Genomic DNA, 25,333 nt, shown 5'->3' on the forward strand with positions numbered 1-25,333 from the left:
TCAAAATGACCACACTTAGAGCTGTGTTAGCTTTGGTTGCACATGATGATCTGGACTTGATTCAGATGGATGTGAAGACTGATTTTCTTCACGGTGATCTCCATGAGGAGATATATATGCAGCAGCCAGAGGGTTATGCAGTGAGTGGAAAGGAGAAGCTTGTATGCAAGCTAAAAAAGAGTCTTTATGGGCTCAAACAGGCACCAAGGGAATGGTATCATAAATTTGATACACTCATGAAATCCCAGAAATTCAGGAGAAGTGACATAGATCACTGCTTGTACACCAAGAAAGCTTTGGATGGCAGTCTATTGATTCTCATCTTGTATGTTGATGATATGTTGATTGCCGGAAAATCTCGTAAGGAGATGGATGCCTTGAAGCAGAGGCTGCATCAAACCTTTGATATGAAGGATTTGGGTGATGCAAATCACATCTTGGGTATGCGGATACTTCGGGACAGAAATCAGCATGTGTTGTATTTGTCTCAGAAGGAATACATTGGCAAAGTTTTGCAGAGGTTCAATATGGACGGGGGGAAGAAGACTAGTACTCCTTTGCCTCCATATGTGAAACTCAGTGCTATGGACAGCCCACAGTCAGATAGAGACAGGGCTGATATGGCCAAGATTCCGTATGCTTCAGCTTGTGGTAGTCTCATGTATGCCATGGTTGCTACTAGGCCGGACATTGCATTTGCAGTGGGAGTAGTTTCTAGATACATGGCTAAACCTGGCAAGAAGCATTGGGAAGCAGTGAAAGGTGTCATGAGATACCTGAAGGGCACACAGGATATGTGCATTTGCTTTGGCAAACAGGATGCATTAGTGCATGGTTACACGGATTCGGATTATGCCGGTCATCCAGATAACCGGAAGTCTACTACCGGTTATGTGTTTACATTCACAGGAGGTGCTGTGTCATGGATATCCAGGATGCAGAAGTGCACAGCTTTATCTACTACAGAGGCAGAGTAGATTGCAGCCACAGAGGCTTGCAAGGAGGCATTATGGCTATCTCGGTTAGTGGTTGATTTGGGTTCTACAGGGGATATTCCATTGTTGCATTGTGACAGTCAGAGTGCCATCCAGTTGGCAAAGAACCCTGTCTTTCATGCAAAGACGAAGCATGTGGATGTGAAGTATCACTTCATCAGAGAGGTGATAGAGAACAAGCAAATTCAGCTTGTTAAGATTCATACGGATGACAACCCGGCTGATCTGTTGACGAAGAGTTTGCCTCCGGAGCGGTTTGCTCATTGCAGACACTTGATGGGCATTGGATGAGGCCAGTTTCAGCCTTGATATGGCCTTGTATATTATCATGTACATGCTGATTTTTTTTTCTTTTCCTTCATTTAAGGGCACTTTGCCTTTAAGTGGGAGGTTGTTGGGGTAAAGGCATAATGCCCACCCTTATAGTGTGTACAAGCCCATAAGTTATAGTACATAGTACACTTAGTACTTTTAATGTACTAAGTGCACTATGTGTACTAGTGCAATATACATGTGTGATAGGGGAGTCACACACTCATCTTCATGAGTTGACTTATCCCCACAACTCTCTCTCTCTCTCTCTCTCCCTTGTTCTTCTCTGTGTATGTCTCCCACATGAATTACTCTAACCCTAATTCTCCCATTCATGGTATTTGATGATAAGCAAGAGGGTGAGGTTGAGGGGAAAAAGAAAGCGCTCATTCGTGCTTATGGCACAACGAAGGGACAACATTTTATTGTCCTCTTCAATATGGGCAGCTTTGAGGATGCCATTTCTCCTCAGTTGGCTAAAAAGATGGGTTGTATACTTGAAACGGGTTCACACTCATATTTCCTGTAAGGCTCAATAGTTTGAATTCAAGATTCAAAAGACCACATTTTAGCGGGACTTCATATGGGCAGCTCTGAGGATGCCATTTCTCCTCAGTTGGCTAAAAAGATGGGTTGTATACTTGAAACGGGTTCACACTTGGTCTTCACATTCATATTTCCCATAAGGTTCAACAGTTTGCCCCCGACTGACGACTTCGCCTGCGAGCTCCGCCTCTCCCCCTCCTTGCTGCTTCTCGCCGTCGCGCCCCCCTCTCCCCCCCGCCAGTCCCCCGCTTCTCCTCCGTCCTCTCCCCCGCCTCCTTCATTGCGCCCCTCCTTGCCATCTCCCCCGCCTTCTACCTCGCATTCTCCCCCGCCTCCTTCCTCGTTTCCTCCCCCGCCTTCTCCTCCGCCGCCTCCTTCCATGCTGCCTCCCCCGCCATTCCCCCCCCCGCTTGCTTCCTTTCCCCGACATCTCTTCCCCCGCTTCTCTACCCCCCTCGCCTCCCTCTCCTCCACCTCTCTTCTCTCCCCCGCCACCTCTCCCCCCTCCGCCTTCTCCTCCGCTGCGCGTCTCTTCCCCTCCGCCTTCTCCCTCTCCTCCCCTTCCGTCTCGCCCTCCCCCCACCGCTAGCTCCCTCCCGCCTCAGCTCCCCCCTCCCCCCCCCCCGCCCCGCCCCCACTATCCTGTAGCCCTCCGCCTCTCTTTTTTCCTTGCAGGGCTGTGTCCCTCCCGTTGGTGACCCAGGTTTTTGGCCTTTTCCCGCTGGAGGACTCCATGGAAGCCGCTCCGACTACCCCTGCCGATTCCGGTCTCCGTCTGGAGTTCACAGCTGAAGATCTTCAGTTGTTTGTTTCCACAGTATCCGCTCTTGAGGCCTCCTCCTTGGTCTGCAAGATAGTGGGTAGCCGTCCGATGCGGAGAGAGCTTCGCGACCTTCTGCAAGGCAGCCTTGTTGGCGTGCCCGCCAAGATCGTCAGCGTAGATTTTTTGGGACGTGGCTACTACCAGGTGGATTTCGAGTCCCCCCAGGCAGCTCAGATGGTGCTGGCTCGGAGCCCCATTGCCCTCCGCTCATCCCGGGCGTTCCTGGCGCGATGGACTCATGGTTTCGACCCCGCTTCTGACCCGCTAGCAGGCGCGACAGGTTTCCCCATCACTATCTGCTTTCCTGGACTCCGTAGGGAGTACTTGCCCCTCTTGTCATCCATTGGCAAGGCGTTCGGGCAGGTGGTGGAGACGCCTCAGACAGCGGCTTCAGTGATTGCTCGGGCAGCAGGACTCCCGGCCATTCGTGTTGTGGTTCCGTCACCGGAGTCCCTCCCGAAGACGATCCTCCTCCCTTGTCTTTCTGGAGGGCATCTGATACAGCGCGTGGAGTATTCGGGCCTCCCCGGCCAGTGTTACACATGTCGGGAGATGGGCCATCTCGCACACGCCTGTCCCTGCAAGGGGGTTCATCCTTCACGCTATGCCGCCTCTGGACCCCCTGCAGGAGACCCGAGGGGTGGCCATCCACCTCAGAGAATGGAGAATTGAGAATTTCTCCCTGGCTCGCCACAGCAGGCGCCATCATCTGACGAGCAGGCCCCGGCGGAGGATGCCGCGCAGACCCAGGAGGCTGGCGGATGGCAGGAGGTTCGCCGGCGAAAACGCCCGGCCCGCAGGGACCGTCGCAGACGCCAGCAGGCAGCACAGGCTGGCGGACAGGCGACTCCGGCTGGCGTGCAGGCACCTACCCGCACTTATGCTCCAGTCAGGGATAGGCAGCCAGCAGGTCCCACCCCGATGGACGAGGATTCAGACTCAGTGCCCGTTGAGGCCGCTGGTGGAGCCTCCCACGTGGAGACCCCACTCCCGCCTCCCCCCGCGGGGGGCCCCGCCCCCTCCTTGGAGCAGATTCCTAAGGATCCCGGGCCGCACTCTGCGACCCCCGGCTCCCCTTCCCCTCACCCGGAGAGCACTCCTTCCACCCCCCCCCTCTCCCCCCCCAGCCCCCCCCCTCCCGCCTCCCCCGGCGGCCCCCCCTGACACCTATCCGCTGGCAGATGCCTCTCCATCCTCTCCTCGCTCTCCCCCCTCCTCGCCGCGAGCCCCCATCCCTCCCTCGGCCTCTCCAGGATACGTCGCCAGACCACCCACTGCCCCGGGGCAGCGCAACTGGGTAGGCCAGAGTTCAGTCCAGCGGCTGTTCCACCGCCACTCCGGGCCGGTGGAGATGGCGATTCTAGCTTCGCCCGCCACCACAGAGTTCTCTCTAGCCTCCCTTGGGGGCCCCCCCCGAGTGATGGGGCTACCAGTGGATTACGGTTTTTTCAGGTGCCTCCAGCTGGATGCTGGCCCGTTCGAGACACTGGTCGCGCCCTTACGAGTTTGCGTGGTGTGCCATCCCTCTCGTTCTCCTTCAGTGGTGAGCAGCATGGTGGCCCCCCCGAGTGATGGGGCTACCAGTGGATTACGGTTTTTTCAGGTGCCTCCAGCTGGATGCTGGCCCGTTCGAGACACTGGTCGCGCCCTTACGAGTTTGCGTGGTGTGCCATCCCTCTCGTTCTCCTTCAGTGGTGAGCAGCATGGTGGCCTTCTCCTTTCCTCTCAGTGTTGCCCCAGACACAGCATGGGATTGCAACTCTGTAGAGGAAGTTTTGCGTGATCAGATACTGGAGTTTTCTCACCACTTCAGTGACTTGGGGCTCACGGACCTATTGCAGACCCGATTACACTCAGCCCGCATGAGCTTGTTTGGTATAGGAGATTGGCGGGCGGATCCGGTCCACGCCTCAGTTGAGGCGGTGCTACTGATTCTCCTCCATGCCGCCCCGAGGGTGCAGCCTACCTTTAGATACATATATGCAGAGGATTGGTCTCACGCCTATGCCCTGGACAGGGCGAAGGCGGAGTGGGGCTGGACACAAAGACAGGTCACCCTCTTTTTGGAGAGACTCCGCACTCGGACAGACAGTGACTATTCTCCCTCCAAGCCGGCGCCCAAGACTCACAGAGTGGAGGGCAGATCATCCGGACCGGCTGAGAGGGGTGAGCCAGTGGCGGCTGCTTCACTTGCCATAGCTCATCCATGAGGATCCTCTCATGGAACATCCAGGGTCTCGATGGACATCGCTGCTACATTGGTCGGGGCAGACTTCGCCAGGAGATCCAGAGGGCTCTCGTTGGAGGACCCATAGATATCCTTTTCATCCAGGAGCACCACCTTTCTGCCGGGCGTACCCGCACCTGCGGGAAGATCTTGCCAGGCAGGAGTCACACTTTTTGGTCACCGGCATATGGCTCCCAGGGGAACCAGGGTGGAGTATGCATCTTAGTCAGCGAGCAGCTTCTATCCGAGGTTGTGGACTCTGGCACTCTGGTCCAGGGTCGAGCACAGTGGATCATCCTTCGGGTTGGGGAAGACCGCATTGGCTTCCTCAACTTCTACGCCCCTAATGGGGCGACCGGGAGAGCCGAGTTCTGGAGCACCATTAGGCAGTCCCTCCCCTTGGCAGACCATTGGTGCCTAGGAGGGGATTGCAACATGCTAGAGGATGCAGAGGACAGGATGGGGGGCAGCCAGGAGACCATTCATGGGCCGGAGCTCGCTGCCTGGGAGGAACTAGTGCTGCAGGTGAGAGGCCAGGATCCGTGGACTCTCTCGGAGTTTGGCAGGTTGCAGGGGAGTCTATCTTTCTCGCGCTCGGATAGACGGGCCACAGGAGTTAACCTTTCCCGCATCGACAGGTTCTACATTGATGAGTGGGCTTGTGATAGAGGTGGCACTGTGGGCATACTTGCAGGCTCCTCGTTTTCAGACCACTTTCCAGTGCTTCTCCAGATCGAGGACCCTACGAGAGGAGAGCGGGGCCAGAGCGTCCGGATTCCAGATTGTCTCATAGAGGAGCCCGAGATTGCGATCAGAGTTGAGCAGGTCTGGCAGGAGCTGCAGTTCAGGAGAGGATCGGCAGCCAGCGATCTTGCCAGTGGCTTGCAGGAGATCAGTCGGATGCTCAGACAGGCTGCCTTGGACCGTCTGGAGGCCTTCAGAGAGCAGGAGAGGAGCCTACGGAGGAGTCTAGCGTCCCTCCAGAGACTCCAGGAGAGGGATCCTACGAGCCCTTGGATCTCAGAGCAAATGGAGTCAGCTCGCACTGAGATCAGATCCATCGAGGAGAGGAGGGTGGAGTTCCGATTCCATGCTCGGGCTTCTTTTTGGACACAGGCTGGAGATAGAGTGACTCGAGACTTCTTTGAGGCGACAGGGCCTCGCTTCAGACGAGAGGGTCTCAGGCGTCTTCGGTAGGCTGATGGCCAGGTTGTGGTGGATCCCCCCAGGGTTCGGGCGTTAGCCACAGATTTTTACAGGGATCTTCTCTCTGCTGAGCCAGCAGATGACAGGGTGAGAGAGGCTCGGGAGGCAATCTGGAGCTTCATGAGACCGGTTGTGCCGGCCCATTTGCAGCACTCCCTTCTCTCCCCCTTCTCGGATACGGAACTGGAGGAGGACGGTCTCTCAGTGGCTTTCTTCCAGAGGTACTGGGGCCTCTTACATAGGGGCTTCAGATTGGCATTCCAGGAGATTATGGAGTCGGGAGTCATGCCGGACAACATGGCAGAGGGGTTGATTCACTTGATCCCCAAAGAGGGAGGAGACAGACTGGAGATTAGACAGTGGAGAGCGATCACCTTGCTAGGCACGGCCTACAAGGTCCTAGCTAAGGCGATCAGCAGGCGGCTTCAGCCTCACCTTCCGGACATCATCCACTCCACGCAGACAGGCTTCATCCAGGATAGGAGCATTCTGGATAACATTTTCTCTTTCTGGGAGGCTACGGCTTTGGCTAGATTTCGGCAGGAGGATCTGGCAGTGCTCCTTCTCGACTTCGAGAAGGCATATGATCGGGTGGACTGGGCCTTCTTGGAAAGCACTATGGAGAGGATGGGCTTCCCCCCTCAGTGGATCCGTGGGGTCTCTGCACTCTACACATCGGCTCATAGCCAGGTGCTGATACAGGGCGTGCGCGGAGAGAGGTTCCAGCTCTCGCGCTCGGTGCGGCAGGGGTGCCCCTTGGCGCCCTTCCTTTTTCTTTTTGTGGCGGAGGCCATGAGCACCTTTTTGACGGCACAGGATACAGGTTTGCGGGGCCTCCAGCTTCCCATCCGCACCTCGGAGGAGCTCCTAGACTCGGAGTTTGCGGATGACACTGCTGTCTATCTTCAGGGAGGTGAGGAGAACCTCCGCCGCTTCGCCTCAGCCATGGACAGGTTTTGCAGAGCTTCGGGCGCTTTGATCAACTGGCACAAGTCGTGTGGGTTGTGGGTCAGTTCTATGTCCCCCCCGACTTGGAGGCCAGTTGATGGTTTCCAGTGGCTGCCCCCCGGCACTACAGTGCGTTATCTGGGATGCTATGTGGGCATTGACATATCTCTGGAGCAACAGATAGCCCCCCTTCTTCTGAGCATTCGGAAGAAGCTTCTGTATTGGAGTACCGCTCGTCTATCTCTGGCTGGCCGAGTAGTTGTGGCCAACCAGGTTCTGCTTGCTACCATGTGGTACATCACTTCTTGCTGGGCCTTCTCTCGGGCGTGCATTGGCCAGGTGCAGAGGCTCATCAGGAACTTTCTTTGGTCCTGTGGCGACGGGCGGCCCGCCAGGGCCAAGGTGGCATGGGCTGTGATCACTCAGCCGAGGGAGAGAGGCGGCCTGGGCATTGTTGATCCTATTTGCCAAAGCCGAGCTTTGCTTGGCAAGTTGGTAGTTTGTGGCCTCCTGCCAGGCGCGCTGAGCCATGGAAGGAGTTTCTTGTTTCCAGGATGCTCAGCCGCACTCCTTCTCTTAGCGGCCCCTGGACCCCCAGCATCAGGTGGATCTTTACAGAGCAGCGATCCAGAGGAGTGGGCCTTGGCTTCGAGGAGCGTTTTGCAGCTAGCCTTCTGAGGGCCTGGGCGCATCTGAGGCCGTCACTCTTCCAGACTCCCCCGGGCACCGATGAGGAGCGCCTGAGGCAGCCATTGATCTGGAACCCCTTGATTCGACTTCCCAGTGGCCATATGGTTGGATCGCGGTCTCACATGTCGTGGGGCCCGTTGAGCTCCGGCCAAGCCCAGTCCCTAGACGACTGGATATGTTTTCAGCAGCTGCCTCTAGAGGCTCAGGAGAGGAGACTCAGTGGGATGAGGGGCAGAGAGTTGATGAGACAGGACATTGAGGCGGCCATCCCCCGGGAGTGGCGGACCCCAGTACAGGACCCTCCACCTCCGCAGTGGATGGGTGTCTTCACTCGGCATGAGATCCTTCTAGCGGTCTGCGGCACAGCGGAGAGAGTCGCCCCACTCACTTTCGAGGTGGGAGAGGGTGACCAGCTTCAGAGGACACGACTAGATTTGGATGGGCTCCAGGGTTGTATTCTTCAGAGGGTGCGGGTGGTCGGCTTTCATCAGAGACAGTGGCATGTAGACCCCTCACCGGCCTCGATAGGGGAGGACTGTTCTTGGAGATTATGGGCTTGGGACAGCAGGCCTCTTATTCGCCTTTAGTGGGATCCAGGTGAGTGGTTTTGGCGAGATCCCTACTCGGCCCCTACCAGCCCAGGCATCCCCTTTTTTCAGTACACAGCGAGGCTGGGGCGGCGGATTCAAAGGCACAGGATAGCAAGCACCCTGGCGGCGGCCGAGCATTGGTGGCGACAGGGGCTCTCCCCTGCCTTTCTTAGGGACTTTTGGCAGCGCCTTTGGGCCAGCTTCCGGCTCCGGAAGGTGACGCTTTTTCTCTGGCTCACAGCGCATAGAGGACTGGCTGTGGGGGCTTGGCTAGCTTTTGGCAGACACCTAGCGTCCTGCCCTCGGTGCGGCCATGCACAGGAGTCGCAGCGGCATTGCTTATGGGATTGCCCACAGGCACAGCAGGTCTGGCAGCGCGCTCTCAGGATGATTTTTGCAGGCTCACCAGGTGAGATGCTGGTGACGTGGGGTGCGGTGGCTTGGGCCACGGACAGCGGCCCGGCCCTTGGATATGAGGATGTCCCTGGCAGTGCGACCATCCAGGTCTCTGACAGGGCGATGGTGGTGGTTCGGACGCGAGACTTCTCTTCGGCAGCTCCTCAGGAGGGGGTCGGGCACAGATGGGAGATGATCAGTAGCATGACGGCTTGGCACATATGGAGAGCCCGATGCAGGGAGGCCATTGACCGCCAGGCGACTCCACCGGCGGAGGTCATACAGGCCCTCTGGGTGGACATCATTCACACCTTGAGAGGACACTGGGGGAAACTCCAGGGCGACTCGGATCGCATGAGAGGGCGCCGCAAGGCTTTCCTCCGCACTTGGCAGCCTGGCCCTTTCCTCACCGCGAGGGGCGAGGATGTCACTTGGCACTATAGGCCTCCAGTTTGGCTTTTCTCACCTCCCACATGTACTACTAGGTAGCCCCCCCCCAGGAGCGGCCAGCCACGGGGGTGGAGCTCAGGTGTTCACTGTGTTTTTTATCCCTCCTTGCGAGGTGAGCTTTGTAGCCTTATGGCGTTTTCTCATTAACTAATAGAAGGATCGTTTTTTCGGGAAAAAAAAAAAGGTTCAACAGTGTGAATTCAAGGTTCAAAAGACCACATTTCAGTGCGAATTCATTGTCTCTTGCCTCTTTTGGGGTGTGATATGATTCTCGGCATTCAGTGGTTTAGGGAGTATGCACCCATTCCTGAATGGAGGCCAGGCACTTTCACAATTATTAATGGTGTTTGTGAGCCTATCCTAATTCACGGGGATAGGGGCATTCCCAACATTCCACTCATCTCCCAAAGAGCCATTAGAAAAGGAGCTGAACGTGTTTTAATACATGTCCATAGCCAGCAGTCTATTGTTCAATCAACAACCCCTTTGAAGCAAAGGATGGAAGGTCTCCTTGCACAGTATCAAGATATTATGTTGAAGGATGATCTCCCGCCCCAACTCTCACCCAATCATCTTGAGAATCATCGCATTGAGTTGGTCCTTGTTGGGACAGAGTCGCCCGGTAAGTTCCTCTTGAGAGAATGATTAAAGGCAACAAGTGGAAGCAAAGGAGAGGCTTGGAGCAGCCAACAATGATCCAACACTTGAGAAAAATGATGAATGAATTAAATGGCAAAAAGCCTGTTCCTATATACAACACAAATAGTCAAGTCGGCCAATAGAAGAAACCCACAATTGGTAAAAATACCTATGACTACTGGGAAAAGTGCCTAAAAATGTGGGAAAAAATATCCATGACTAAGTAAAATACATCATATAAATGTGCTGCATAAATGGTGCAATAAATGGGATAAATGTTGGAGATGAACGTAGTCCTCTTAGCTCTAGCACGGTGGACCGACTCCCATATGGGTCAAGAGCTGATCAATGGAATCTTGAGGAAGAGGTTTAGTGAAGAGTTGAGCTAGGTTGTCCTGAGAGGGACAATACTCTAGATAACTGATGCCGTCAGCAACCAGCTCACGAACAAAGTGAAAATGGATCTCAATGTGTTTGGTCTTGCCATGAAAAGATGAAGTTCGAGCCAACACCAAGGCACTCTGGTTGTCTGTAAGAATGCGAACAGAGCAGTCCGAAAGAACATCAAGATTACTCAGCATCTGCATCAACCATTACAACTCACCTCAAGTATCCAAATAGGCGCAGTACTCAGCCTCAATAGAAGAAATTGAGACTGTATCTTGCTTCTTGGATTGCCAGGAAATGAGGCTGGTGTTACGACCCTGTGTTTTTCCCTCTGGACAACAAGCAGGTGGGCACGGGCACGGGCACGGGCACGGGCACGGGCACAGGATGGTCAGTGTGGACACGCATCAGTTGGTTATGAAAAGGAAACCCATATATGGTGGCCAGCCCAAGTGTGAAAGGGGACAAAAGGGATTTTTAAAGTTATAAGGTTTAATAACCTTTGATGATTGAAATATTATTATTATTTTGAAAAGCATGCGTTTTTTAAACCTTTGCTTTTGGTGTTTTTGAGAAAAATCCATCGCCTCTTTAAAAGGTGAAGGGTGGCAAGCAGGAGAGCAGGTCGCCGGATGGTCTTCACGGGCGCATCCCGTGGAGTACTGCTGCTGCTGTTGGGCGTTGTTGCCGCCGCTGTCGTCGTCGAGTGCAGCTATTGCTGTTGGGCGCTGTCAAGGGGCTGTGCGCATGGCTACAGCTAGGCGGGTTGCTGCTAGCGGAAGGACACCAAACGTGCTATGTGCACGGGCTGCCAGCAACCAGTGACGAGACAGGTGGGCAGCCAGGCAAGCGTCAGTTAGGCGGATAGCTAGTCAGGCAGCCAGGTAGACGCCAGGTGTGGGAAGGCGGTGCAGAGGATGGAAACACAGCAGCGAATCTGGCTAGGTGCTGGCGGTCGTGGAGCAGGTTACTTGCATGTGACAGCCAGGTGGGCGGTTTTTTGCAGCATGGACCAGACCGCATCGCTGAGGCATCTCCACAGCCAGACCGCACAGGCTTAGACCAGCATGATGAAAGCGGGTCTATGGGTTTTTGGCACCGTGATTGGATGGTGCATATGTGGGTTTATCTATCATGGAAATAGGACATTGGTTTTTCGAGAAGAAACAAGACTTTGGTAACAAGGATACAGGCCTATGGTTTATGGATACAGGTCTATGGTTTATCAGATACAGGTCTTTGGTTTCATGTGGAAAGCATGCCTCTGGATTCATGTGAACAGGTTCTAGTTTTCTGGAGGTCACATGCAAGCTGTGACTATAGGAAGGACATATGGTTTGGTACAGCCCTATTGCTGTTTGGGAAAGGGTTCGTGGGATCCATGGTTGAGATGGAGAAGACCTTTTCAAGCAAGGAGGTGTTGTACAGATGTGCCTTCCCGATGGAATCCTTTACTGTAATAACGAGAGTTGTTATTTGGAAGTCTTGGGTGAAAAGCTTTGAGGGATCCTATTGGTAAAGGATTCGACAAGTTGTACTATGTACTCAAATTTTGTTCAAGTAAAGAAATACCGCAAGGGGCGCCATTGCGTTTTGGGGCCAATCGGTGTCCTTGTACTATTTGCAAGAGCACTCTAGCTCCCCTGTTTGTTTTACTTTTCTAGGTTCCCATGGGTGATGAAGTGTTTTGTGTGCGAGTGTTTGTTTCACTGCCAGTCAGATTTCTGAAGGCCGGTTTCAGGCGGAACCTAAAGTGAAGCAATAACCAGAAGTTTTTACATGTGACGGGGATCCCAAGTTTACTTCACATTTTTGGAGAGCATTAGTTGACAACTTTGGAACCAAGTTACAATTGTGGAGCACATTCCATCCATAGACAGCTGGCTAGACATAAATATACAATCAGCTAGCATTTGATGTTCTCAAGTCGTATTGCCATGATCAGGAGTCGAAGTGGGAGCATTATCTTCCTCTTGTGTAGGCAATTCTGAACGATACTCATTCATCTAGTACTCCTTATGAGGCAGCTTTTGGTTGTCATTTCTCGTCACTTCTACGAGGATGGTGTCGCCTTCCTTGGAGGCCAACAAGGCCACAGTTACATTTGCAGAAATCATTGAGTTAGTTAAGGAGCGGCTCTGCAAAGCTCAGGAAGCATACACTAGGCAAGCCAACAAGTCACGAAGAGATGTCAACTACAAAAAAAAAGAGATTGGGTGTATCTCTAGATCATGAAGTAGAGATTAAAGCAAGTGGGCAAGCGTTGTCCCAAGCCCTCCTTTCGAAGCTTTGGCCCGTTTTTTATCATAAAAAAAATCAATGATGTCTCCATGAAGCTTAAGCTACCAGATAGCTGGACTATGCACAATGTCTCCCATGTTTCTTGGTTGAAGCCCTATGTTGGACCAGCTTTGCAGGTGGTCTTAAACGAGCGACAACTGATGAAGCCGAAGCCATCGAGCCCGAGGAGATTCTCCTCCATAGATGGAAGCATGGTTCTAGTGGTCGCAGACAAAGACAGTTCTACACGAAGTTCAAGGGCCAAGGCACTCATGAAGCTGTATGGCTAAATGGAGAGTTCTTCTAGGAGTACCGTAGATATTGTTGGACTACTCGGAAGCCATGAGCCTACGGCCAAGCTAAGCAAGAGGGAATGTTACATGAACCTTGCACTGTGGTGCTATGTGACACATTGGCTCAGTATTCAATGTAACATTATACATCATTAGTACTTTTAGGAATATTTGTCGTATGCCATGGTCCCATTGTGAGCCCAATCTGGTGTTGACTCTCATCTTCTCTCTCAACTCCTCTCTTAAAGTAAAGTGGATTGCATAAACTCACAGGTTTAAAGAAGGCTTTTTTTGCGTGTTACAACGGTCAACGTATTGCATGCTACATTGAAAGTTTAACTTTCAAGATACTATGTTTGAAAAGTGAAAAGTTTGAACTTTGAAGTTTGAAACATGAATGAGATGTATCATCTTTCATCTGCAGATTGCATTGACAATTGTGCACCCAAGGGCTAGCGTGCTACTTGCCAGAACTCTGAACTCTTGACTCAGAAGGCGGGACTCTACATCCCATGGTGACTCCACTATGGTACTTGTCACCGATATCGGCTCCTCCTTAGGATCCTTCATTGGTCTAGACTTCTTACCTAGGAAGACCGTTCTTGGAGCCACTCCCGGTCTTGGAAGCTCCGTAGCACCTTTGGAAACTCCCCTAGCTCCAACCTCCGATGAACTCTCTACAGTAACCTTGGCGGATGCTCCCACATAAACCATGCTCATCACACCTCTGGTTTCTTGGTTGTTTGGTGCTTAGTTGGAATTCATGCTTCGCTTCTTGGCCCCAAGCTCCTCCATCTTCTGTTGGAATCGGGCGTCGATTTTTTCCATCCTTGGTTGGGATGAGGCTTCAGTCTCTACCATTCTCTATTGGGATGAGGCTCCGATCTCTTTGCTCCTCCGATGCAAGACCGATGTAGGGAACTCTAAAGCACATGCATAAAACTAGTTGTAGATGCAAAAACACAAATTTGATTTGGCTGCAAATGCAAAAACGCTAACCCTAATTTGTTACAAACCCTAATGCAAAAAATGCTGCCTAGAAAGAACCTAGATGCTTTGATACCAATGTTACATGCTAACTATGCGGAAGTGTGCTTGATCAGGGGTTAACACTAAGCATGGCAATCTAATGCTAATCAAACTACTTGTACAAACACAATAAAGATAGGTTGGATTCATGATGGCCATCAAATATTTCAGATCCATAAATAACATCCAAAATGTCATTAAATTTTCACACACTGCTCAACTACCCCATCCATTGGTGCACGTCTTGGGCACCTACGAGCACCTATTGGAGTGTCCAAACAGCCCAAATTGGACTATATTCCGCCCCTAATTTTGCCTCAGAGGTGGCTGAAAGTAAGGTCCATGGCCACATGCCAGGCCATTAATGCATGCATGTGACATTGTACCTCTTCCTCAAGTTGATTGCCCAAGACTAAAGACTCACAATGCTGTGGCTGTGATGCCATTGTAAAGCCCTCCTTGGCTTAACCAACAGTAACACTATTGTGAACTATTCGTGGGACCTTTTAGAAGAACACAACACGGTCACCACCCAGCTGTAGGATTTATCCGGATGCACCTCTGATCTGGAGACTAAGGTACTCATCCATGGCAAAGCTCCAAAAGCGGTAAGGCTTGCTGTCCCATACCATCACGAGACACCCTGAGGGTGTCCTTGCACTGAGCGATCCCTGAGGGCTGCACTCATACATCCAAACTAAGACGACCGTCACCTTTGGTCTGACTCATGTAGACTAGCCCAGTATGCTACAGTTATATCGACCCTAGTTATTGATCTTAGTCTCTCCTTTTGAATGCGTTTTATCTCACAATGTAGTTCTGGGGGCGTAACATAAAGCTAGCCCAAATCTGGGATCTTGTGTGACGTGCGGAAGCTCTGGGTAGTCTTCTTTCAGCTCAAGCACTGCATACGAACACCTAATGCAAGAACAATTAGCATAGACAGAGAACAAAGAGAGAGAGATGGCTGTATTGTCAGTATATTCATTGAGTACGGAAAAGGTACAATGTCTATGGCCTTAGGCTTTCCCAAAAGGTATAACATAACTCTAGTCTAAGATCTACTCCATAAAGGAGTGAGATACCCAACAATGACATGGCCCTTTTATAGGCCCCATGTGACTCTTGTCCAACTGGCTGTCTACTATCGGCCAGTTTCAATAAAGCTAAAAATCTCACATGCTGCCGACAGGAAGGAAGACCCTCCTACACGTGGCGGACAGAGTCCTGATCCAAAGCGGGCTTCTTCTGCAATTATGTGGGTTTGTTGTCTTAATCAACTCTTTATCTACTGCCAATCAGGGATTTAGCATGCCCATGTGCATGCACATGACATCCCCTTCTACTAAGCTTGATGATGGGATTCCAACTTCTGACCTTGGATGACTTTCATCATCCCTTTTCTCCACATATGGTCTCCCATACTTGTCATCCTTTCCTTCCTAGCAACCTTTTCACTAAAAACTTTGCCTTAGCTCTCTGAATCCACCCCAAATTTGGTGTATAGATCGTGCATCTGTTCCACTTTGTCTCCTTGCCTTCTTGCCCTGTCCCTGAACACAAACATGAATCCTTCTTCTTGAAAACTGATCCTGGCACCCTTGGCTCCACACCTTGGATGAACTTCTTTTATTTTTTTCCCGGGAAAAGATCCTTCAATTAGTTAAAGAGAAAACAGCCACAAAAGGGCTAAGTACAACCACGAAGGGCTAAATACAAACTCGCCTCATATAAGGGCGGGAATCAAGTGATCATAGGGGAGAGAGATGCTTCTCCTCCGGTTGGCCGTTTTGAGGAGAAGGCTTTCTCATAAAGGGGGAGGGGGGGGGGGGGGAACAACCACACAGGTGGTCTGTAGTGCCAAATGGGGTCACCGCCTCTATCAGTGAGGAAAGGGCCAGGCCTCCAAGGTCTCAAGAAGACTTCCCGCCGCTTCCACATGCTGTCAAAACCTCCCTGCAGCTTCCCCCACTGACCGCGGAGGGTGTGAATGATGTTGAGCCATATGCTCCTGATGGTCTCCGTCGGCGGAGTGTGGGTATCCTCGATGGCCTCGCGACATCTAGCACGCCAGATGTGCCAGGCTGCTATGCTACTGCAAATCTCCCAACGCTGGCACCTGTAGGTGGGGCTATGATTGGTACTACTGCAATACGATGATGGGAGACCTGAAGGGCATGGCCTCCCCCATCCTCCTTGTAAGTCTTGACCACTCTAGCCTCGGTGGCCCAAGCGACAGTACCCCAATTGATAATCCGGGTTGATGTCTTGTCCATAGCAAAGATGCGGAGAATCCGCTGCCAAATCTGCTGAGCCTTTGGGCAATCCCAAAGGCAATGTCGCTGAGACTCCTGGGGGGTGCCGCACCTCGGGCAAGCCGTTGGCCGCCCTCCGACTGCCAGCCTAGTACCCACACTGCCAGACTCTTGTGTGCCGTCAACCAGAGGAAGAGAGTGATCTTCCTTGACCGAAAGCTGTCCCAAAGCCTCTTCCAAAAATCTGAAAGGAAGCATTGTGATAGGCTGCCCTCTGACTGCCAGCCCAGTACCCACACTGCCAGACTCCTGTGTGCCGTCAACCAGAGGAAGAGAGTGATCTTCCTTGACCGAAAGCGGTCCCAAAGCCTCTTCCAAAAATCTGAAAGGAAGCGTTGTGATAGGCTCTGAGACTGCCGGTGTGCTACTGTTGCCAGTGTGCCATTTATCTCTGACATTTGGATCCTACGGCCGAGCCTCGCTATATATGCAAAGAAAGGGGCATCTAGAGTCTCCACCCGATTTGTGGGATCATGCCACGTCCACTATCTAGGGTCCCACTCCAACCGCGTGAGAGGTCGGCACTCCCAAATCCATAACCGCCAAAATCTCTCCCTGGCCACCTTGGCCAGTGCTGGATCCATGTGCCATGCACGTGCCCGAAAACCAATCACCCTCACCCTCACCCTCACCCTCTACAAGGTGCAGCCTCTGAAATCCTCCAAGTGGTGCTCTGATCTCTCTAATTTGCCATGTAGTCCAATAGAAAAAGTGAGCAGACAACTATCCTCATTTGCTCCATAGACCACCACGAGAATATCGTGTCTGGTGAACACGCCTAGCCATATCGGGGTGGTTGGGTCTGGAATAGGAGTCAGTCACTCAGGAGGAATAGCTAAGTCAATGTCGATGCTGAGCCTGTCTCTACCCCGGATCCCTGTTAGGCCTCTCTCCTGCTCCTCTAGAGGTAACTGCCTGTGTGCAACCCAATCTCTAAGAGACCTGGTTGGTCACATGCTCAAGGCGCCCCAGGATACATGCGGTCAGGCCCCTAGCATGTGGCCATTGGGTAAACGGATCAGAGGGTTCCAAAAGAGGGGAAGAATAGGGTTATGAAGCATTTTCTCGTTGTCTAATGGATGACCATCACTTTGACATTGAAGACAAGAATTGAAAAAGGCATGAGAATCCTTAATCATTGAAGGCCACCACAAACCAACCTAAACTATCTTTTTGGCTGTGATTTCTCCTGGAAAATGTCCTCTTGAAATTCCCAAGTGAGGTTCTTCCAAAACTAATTGCTACTGATCATCTGGCACACACCTCCTGATTATCTGATAAACTCTACTTTTATACAAAAGTCCTCCTATCACCAAGAATGTGAAACTTTTGAGTGCTAGCTTCCTTCTATGATCTTTGGTCATTGAGCTAGGAAACATCCCTTCCTATAAATAATCAAGCATGTCATCATACCAATTATTTGCATTTGTTCCCTGAATATAAAATAGATCTACATTTGGCAAATCATCTTGCATTCCATCTGATGGCTGTCGAAGCTCCTCCTCTAAGGCCACTGGAACAATCTGTCTGAGGGCTGGCTTGAGATGATCCCAAGCATGAAGTAGAGTGGCTGTGAATTTGTCCTCAAAGGTAGGACTAAAACCACGGGCTTGCATCTCAGTGAAGATCCATCTAGTGCTTTGTGGCCATGGGCCTCCAAGGCTCGGAGTGCGGGCTGAAATCCAGGCCAAGAGGAAATCTTTCCAAGGCTCACCATTGGGTTGGAGTCCTTTGACAATCAACTTGCCCAACAGGGCACGGCTTTGTATAGCTGGATCAATGAGATCTAGCCCCCCTCTGCTACGTGGCTGAATGATCACTCTCCATGCCACCTTGGCCTTGGCTGGCCTCCCATCACTTCTGGCCCACAAGAAGTTCCGGATCAAATGTTGTACTTGGCCAATACAAGCCCGAGAAAAGGCCTAGCACGAGGTGATGTACCATATGGTGGGAAGTAGGAGAGAGATCAATGCCAACCTGGCATCCGAGGTATCAGACTAGAGTGCCCCTCGAGATCCACTGGAAAGCCTCAACTGGTCGCCAAGTCGGGGTGGGTGCTGAGCCTACCCAAAAACCACACGAATTGTGCCAGTTGATCTGTGCTCCTGATGCACGACAGAAAATCTCTATCACCTCCGTGAATCTCTAGAGATTCCCAACATTCCAGCAAGGTAGGCTGCTATGTCATCTACAAACTTTGAGTCTAGCAGCTCCTCCTGCGTGCGGAGGGGAGGGCTCAATCCCTGAAGTCCGGTCTCCTGGGCGGAGAGAAAACTACTCATGGCCTCGGCGACAAATAGAAAGAGGTACGGTGCCAGAGGACAGCCCTGTCGAACCGAGCAAGAAAGGGGGAATCTGTTGCCTCGGGCTCCCTGAATGAGAACTTGGCCCGTGAGATGCTGAATAAAGTCCCGAGACTCCGCAAATCCACTCCATGGGGAAATCCCATCCGGCTCATAGTGCCCTCTAGAAAGCTCCAATCCACCCTATCATAAGCTTTCTCAAAGTCAAGGAGTAGCACAATGAGGTCCTGCTGTCGCATCCTAGCCAAAGCTGTCGCCTCCCAAAAGATAAAACCTTGGATGAACTTCATCCCTTGGAGTGCTCCTTAAAAGCTTATGGGTAGCCCCAACTAGCTACCAACTCTCATGAAACTCTCCCCTTGGGTTTGCTTGACACACGCTGCGTTTTCTCTCCTTGGACTTGTGCACTTCCTCTAGGACACCAAGAGCACTTAGCATAGCTGAGCCTGATGTTGATCCAATGTTGCATGGTCACCACACCACCAAAAGATCAAGACATAGGCAATGGTTTCATCCATGTGCAATGCAGTAAGGGTGGGTGGAACGTGGGGAGTAAGGTGGGTAGCAACAACACTACACTCCCTCAGAATCAGCCTGAAGCTCTGATACCACTGGGACGTGCGGAAGCTTTGGGTGTTCTTCTTTCAGCCCTAAGCATAGGAACACCTGTGCAAGAACAATCTGCATATATATATATATATATATATATATATATATATATATATAGAGAGAGAGAGAGAGAGAGAGAGAGAGAGAGAGAGAGAGAGAGCTGTATTTTCAGTATATTCAGGGTACAGTAAAGGTACAAGGCCCTTTTATCCATAAAGGAGTGAGATACCCAACAATGACCAAGACATGGCCCTTTTATAAGCCCCATGTGATTCTTGTCCAACGGGCCAACTACTGTCGGCCAACTTCAATAAACCTAAAAATCTCACATATGCTGCTGATAGATAAGAAGACCCCCCTACACCTGGCCGACAGGGTCCTGATCCAAAGCGGTCTTCTTCTGCAATTATCTGGTGTAACTTCATGAGGTCCTGGGGGTTTCGCAAAACACTTGACCATTAATGCAATGAAACACCAAAATTGGCCACAACCATATGCCACTTAATCCACAAAACTGTACAAGAGAAATGTGCATAGCTGACACTGCGCAGAGGCCGGAATGCCCCCCAGAGACCCAAGGAGAAAATATCATGTACAAGCTTTGACGACCTTACTCTCCCCATGGGAGATGCCGGATTATCCATATACAAATGCCATAACACAGCCCAACACGAGACAACCATAAAATTCAGCCGGTATAGAGGCTGTAGAAATGTGGAGCGAAAAAAGTCCAGGAATCCATAGACCTATATACCATAAACCTTTATACCATACTTCCACAAGTCCAACAATGCAGAGTATCCTTCCTTCGTCACATATCATGGACTAGGTGACATGGTATCCCTTGCCGATTGGCCTTACAAGAATACATGCATGTGCTTAACCAACCAAGTCCCGATCATGAAGCTATACCAAAGGATGTTTCCAAGTACATGAAGTACCAGGCCTAGTGGAAAGCCAGTCCTCCAGCCGTTGACGTTTCCAGGTAAGTATACGAGGTACGAGACCTAGTGGAAAGCCAATCCTCCAGGCGTTTCCAAGCATGTATACACCGGCATAAGTCCCATCGGAAAGCCAAGTCCACCAGATATTCCAGCATGAACATATCAAGTCCGAGTGGAACATCTAATCCCAAACATGACATTCCGGCGGGCATGAACACATGAAGTCCTAGTGGAAGATCATGTCCATAGTATCACATGGCAGGCATCAATCCCATGCATAAGCTTAAACCAATAGCCATGGACGCCAGTTCAATGTATAGACATAATAAAAAAATCATGTACAACAACACAGTTCCACCAAAGTATGAAGTCTTTCGATCATAGAACACAAGAGTGTGAAAGAGCCAATGCTTTGATACCAATGTAACTTTCGGAGGGCCGGGGGTTTCACAAAAACACTTGACCATTAATGCAATTAAACATTGAAATTGGCCACAGCCTTAAACATATGTCACTTAATCCACAAAACTATAAAAGAGAGATGTGCATAGTTGACACCGCATAGAGGTCGGAATGCCCCACCCCCCCTGCCCCCCCCTTCCCCTTTGGAGTATTTTATTAGAGCCAAGGAGAAAATCATGTACAAGCTTTGAGGGCCTTACTCTTCCCACGGGAGATGCTGGATTATCCATATACAAATGCCATAACATAGCTCATGAAACTCAGATGGTACAAAGGCTGTAGAAATGCCGAGCCAATCATATAATCCATATACCTAAGTGTGGGTACTGATTCTTTCCCAAAAACCATGGGTCTTCATGCAATAGAGCTGGTACAACAAGTACAATATCTGAAACAGTAGGTACAACCCTCCATTTAGTTGGTACAACAAGTTCATGGGCTGGCACAGCAGGTACAGTGGCTGGTACAGCAAGTACAGTGGCTGGAACAGGAGGTAGAGTGGTTGGTACAGTATGTACAGCCCTCAAATCAGCCAGTACATCACTTAGTGCAACCAGTATGGTACATAAATCAGCTGGTACAGCTCAGTACAGCCATCAAGAGGGCTATAGAAATAGAGAAACCTTCTGTTGAGGGGAGTGAAGGAATGTAGGAACTCTCCATAAAGTGTTGTATGCAAGAATGCAAGCAACCATCATAGTAGAGGCTAGTTTGCAGCAAGAGAGCCTCCTCCAAATGAAGAGAGGGGGCCCCAATTTAAGATTTGGGCCTCATATGAGCTAAAAAGGCAAGAGAAGGCTATAATGTCAAGTGGAGAGCCACACGATAGCTCTCACTTTGATCCACTTTCTTGCCACATGTCCCAATCTAAGAGATGGGTCCTTCCATAAACCCTCTAAAAATATGCGCATTTGTCATAGGTACCTTGGTAACTCTTGGTATTTGTTCGATTCTAGATGTAATGGTGCGAACAAAATTTCCATTGGAGTCGGGCCAAAAATAGTAACCTTCCTAGATTTTATGAGTGTGATCCTTTGTATTCTAGGATAATCCCCCATTCCCAAAGCTTGTACTTTCCAAAGTCATGGAGTCCACCAAACCCCTTTCACCAAACTCCTTTTATACTGGGAAATGTCTAGGCTGGTGATGTTTGGGCCTGGCTTGTGTCTTAATCAACTTTTTATCTGCTCACAATTAGGAATTTAGCTTGGGATTGAGCATGTTCATGTGCATGCACATGGCATCTTGTCGTCTTTGCATGAGGTGCTGGCTTCTGGTTCTTCATGGCTGATTTGCTTGAAATGCTTTCCTCAAACTGGGCTATCTTTTACTTTCTTGTTTTTTTCCGGGCTTGTTCATTCTGTCCCTTTTGACATTGCTTGACCCTTCATAGACATGCACCTACATTTGCCACGTGCAAACCCCAACCTATCTCATTGACCATGTCCCTTCAATGGTTTGCTAAACCCTAATTGCCCTGTTCTACCCTCTACACGTCCTCAGGATGCCTGACAGTTTTAGATAGGCGATCAACTAGCAGCATCATGCCCTCGACTAGTTCATGGTAATTCAACCCCTAAATCCATACAGATGCAAACTATACATGCTAACGTGTTGGATGGAGCTGAAATGTCATTCTGTTTGTTTCAAAATAATTAATGTTAGGTGCCTGGACTTTGTGACAGCAGGTGTATGCATGGGGTAGGGGTGAGCATGGTAGGTTGGGCTTTGGTGATGACAAGAGCAGTAAGATGGTCCCTCAGAAAGTACAGCTTCTTGCAGAGGAAATTATTGTACAGGTTTGTGGAGTGTTCAAGTATTGGCTCAGTTTGATGTGACCTTGGACTCCGAAGCTGACTATTTGAAAAATATTTTTTCAAGGTTTCTTGCGGTGGGACACATTCAGTGGCATTATCAGCTTCAGGCCGGATGTTCTCAGTAAGAAAACTACATCAAGTGCTTGATTTTGATGTTTGAATGTTTTAGTTGTAAATTGAGCTGATGGGGATCTTTTATGCTGATAGTTTGGGCGGGCTGATCATGGGCGCTTGGGATATGATCGGGCTGTTACGACCGGACACCCTGTTGAGGTGCCTGTGATGCTCGTGGAAGCAAGGAAGGGGTTAATCAATGGGAGAGGCCATTACTACAATGATGGCAGAGGTGAGCTGAATGGGAATTCAGCTGGCATGTTGTCTGTCAAATACATTGCCTGTGGGGGAAGACACACTTTGGCTCTGGCTTCTTGGGGATCTGATGACCAAGTTCAATAAACCTTTGGTCCAGGAAAATATGCTCACTACTTCATAGCATGTGATAGGGTTTTCCTGATATTAAGTGCACATGGCTTTGCAAGTGTTACTATGTTGGTGCTTGTGCTTTGATGCTTCATGCATGCCTTCTTTTAGGAATTGTGAAGCTTTCTCTTTCATGGCCATACCTATCTTCTTGAAAACGTAGCCAAAGATTCACCTTTAGAAAGGTGAGAGGAGTCTATAGTGTGAGCTTTTTTGCTTTATATTATGTATCTCACAGAATTCTCGTGTCTCCCACTTGTAGCTGCATAGTTTTTCGAACTTCGACTCCCGTTGTTAACATGAAGTTCTGAGTTTAAAATCCCAATTTAGATGAGTTTGTTTCTAAAGGTTACCTCTAGCTAGCTCTAAATCTTAAATTAATTAAGAAGACCTTCCTAAGCTCAACTAAATAAGAGGAGAATGATAGATGGAACCATTAGGTCACATAGCGGTACCCTAGGATCATTGTCGTGTTGTAATATTATTATTTCTGTCACAATAATTGCACTTCATTTTTGCATCCTGCAAGTGAAGGACTTCATTGGCCATATTCTTCCAAAATTGAAAAACCCAGGGAAATAAATAAATATTGCACATTCCTTACATGATTGCTTTCAAATTTAGTTATGTCAAAGACTCTACATTTATTAAACCAATGGCAAGTCTCTTCTTATGAAACCAATGGCACAAGTGTCTTCTTTACTTAGTACTTCTATCACTATTTGATCATGGGTTCTATGCCGTACCCTGTCATTTGTTGTGATCGTGTCCTTGACTTGTGTTCCACCACCAATTTTATGAGGAGCATCCATGGTCGGTAGTTGAGTATACAGCAATGTGGATTGGAAGGTACTTGTTTGGTTAGGCAAATAGATGGGTAGTATACATTGTTGGACCTAGTGTTCACACTTGAGACGTGCATGAGCAGAAGGGTACAATATCAAACACATTGTTTGGGCATTGTAGGATTTGAAAGCCCGTATCATCTCAAATGGGATTGAAAGGCCAAGATAATTCATCATAGGTTGGTTTGGTAGGAAATTAGAAGTTTGGATGCTTGCGTAGTGTTTATTTGTTTCGCATGAAAATCACTAGATAATAAGTTCTCATTGTTCACTATGCTTATAAAAAAAACAATGGTATATTCACAACTAGTTTCATATTTCATTCATTTAGACTTCATATCTGTTGCAATAAAATTAAACTAATGTCAAATGTCTCTTCTTCATTTTGTGCTTCTATCACTCTTTGATCTTGTGTATTACCTGTTAGAAATTAGCGCTCCATCTTCATTATTTGTTGTAGCTTGATTCTTGACATGCTCTAGTTTGTATGGTTCTCTTTATGAGCACCATTTGTGTTGAGAAGTCGAGAGCTTTATGTCTTGGTATGGCCATTGGATTGGGTCCCATGTGATCGAGATGGTGATGATATGATGACTTTGTATGCCACTAGATGGATAACGTACATTGTTGGATCGGTTTGTCAAACTTGACAACTGTAGGCTTAGAGGAGTGCAACCTTTTTGTCTAGGAATTGCAAGGCTTGTATGGGGATGGAGTTGAAAGGTTAACCAATGTTGTACTCAATAGAGCAAGTACAAGATCATTTTCTTGTATGTTGATGGCCTCATTATGACGGCCTACAATACATGGCATGACTTTAGCGTTGCAGTTAATGCTCGAGAGAACCACTAGAAGAAGTGTTAAACTACATCAAATGTACCATTAGGTATGCACTAACACATCAAGCGGCGGCCGATGATACCTTCACTAATTTTTGTGACTCAGAGGTTTTCTACCATCAAACTTGTACTTGGATGGGGAGCTCACCCATCCAAGTAGAGATGGGAAAGCCCAAGGTCAACGTGGATGTAGGATGGATATAAGTTGGCCATGTCAGCCAACCCACGACTTGGTCCAAAGCAGCAACAGATTTTGTCTTATGGTATACATTGGATAAGCACAAGGCAAGGCTCGTGGAGAACGGTTTTGTTTGACTTTCAGGAGACATTCACCCCCACAGCTAGATGACCAGTGTGCTAGCCTTGGCTGCTCATGGTAAGTAGCCGATATTGAAAATGGATGTGAAGTTAACATATCTGAATGGCCATCTCAAAAGGAGATTTATGTGATATAACCACTTAGGTTTGAGATATCCATTTCATAAAACAAAGTGTGTAGACTCCAAACGGCATTGTACGAGCTCAAACGAGTACCAACAGATACATGCTTTCTTTGTAAGTATTGGTCTTTCTAAAAGCCTTTCAGGTGCAAATTTGTATATTTCTAAGGTTATTTGGGGCACATAAAACCTTGGCTTTACTCTTGTAAAAAGGCATCATTTCTACCTAGAAGAAGACACCTATTTCCCATGCATTTATGAGACCACAAATGTTAGCTTTGATGAGAGTTTCTAGGAGAGCATCTAGATAGAATGTAGAAGACGATTGAGGAGGTACTTGACATCATCCATGACACATTTTATGCTTTGTATTCAGCCTATTTAAGAGGAACATTCTCATGAATGAATTACACTTGATTTCTTCTACTTTGTATCATCATTATGCTAAAAATCATATTCTTGCTTAAG

The 25,333-nt window shown here is 49.5% G+C and overlaps 1 protein-coding gene across 1 annotated transcript in view; it reads left to right on the plus strand.

The window, feature by feature from the left end:
* Positions 1–22,874, plus strand: part of LOC147630797 (ultraviolet-B receptor UVR8-like) — a 38,896-nt gene extending 16,022 nt beyond the window's left edge. The window contains exons 9-11 of the mRNA XM_086810783.1: positions 22,133–22,243; positions 22,326–22,382; positions 22,469–22,874. Of these exons, the coding sequence (XP_086666909.1) occupies positions 22,133–22,243; positions 22,326–22,382; positions 22,469–22,717 (417 nt within the window). The 3' untranslated portion in view covers positions 22,718–22,874. The remainder of the gene's footprint in view (positions 1–22,132; positions 22,244–22,325; positions 22,383–22,468) is intronic.
* The last annotated feature ends 2,459 nt before the right edge of the window (positions 22,875–25,333 follow it).

Source organism: Cibotium barometz, chromosome 16 (genome assembly GCF_041138505.1).
Source record: "Cibotium barometz isolate CiBa-2024 chromosome 16, ASM4113850v1, whole genome shotgun sequence".
NCBI lineage: Eukaryota > Viridiplantae > Streptophyta > Polypodiopsida > Cyatheales > Cibotiaceae > Cibotium > Cibotium barometz.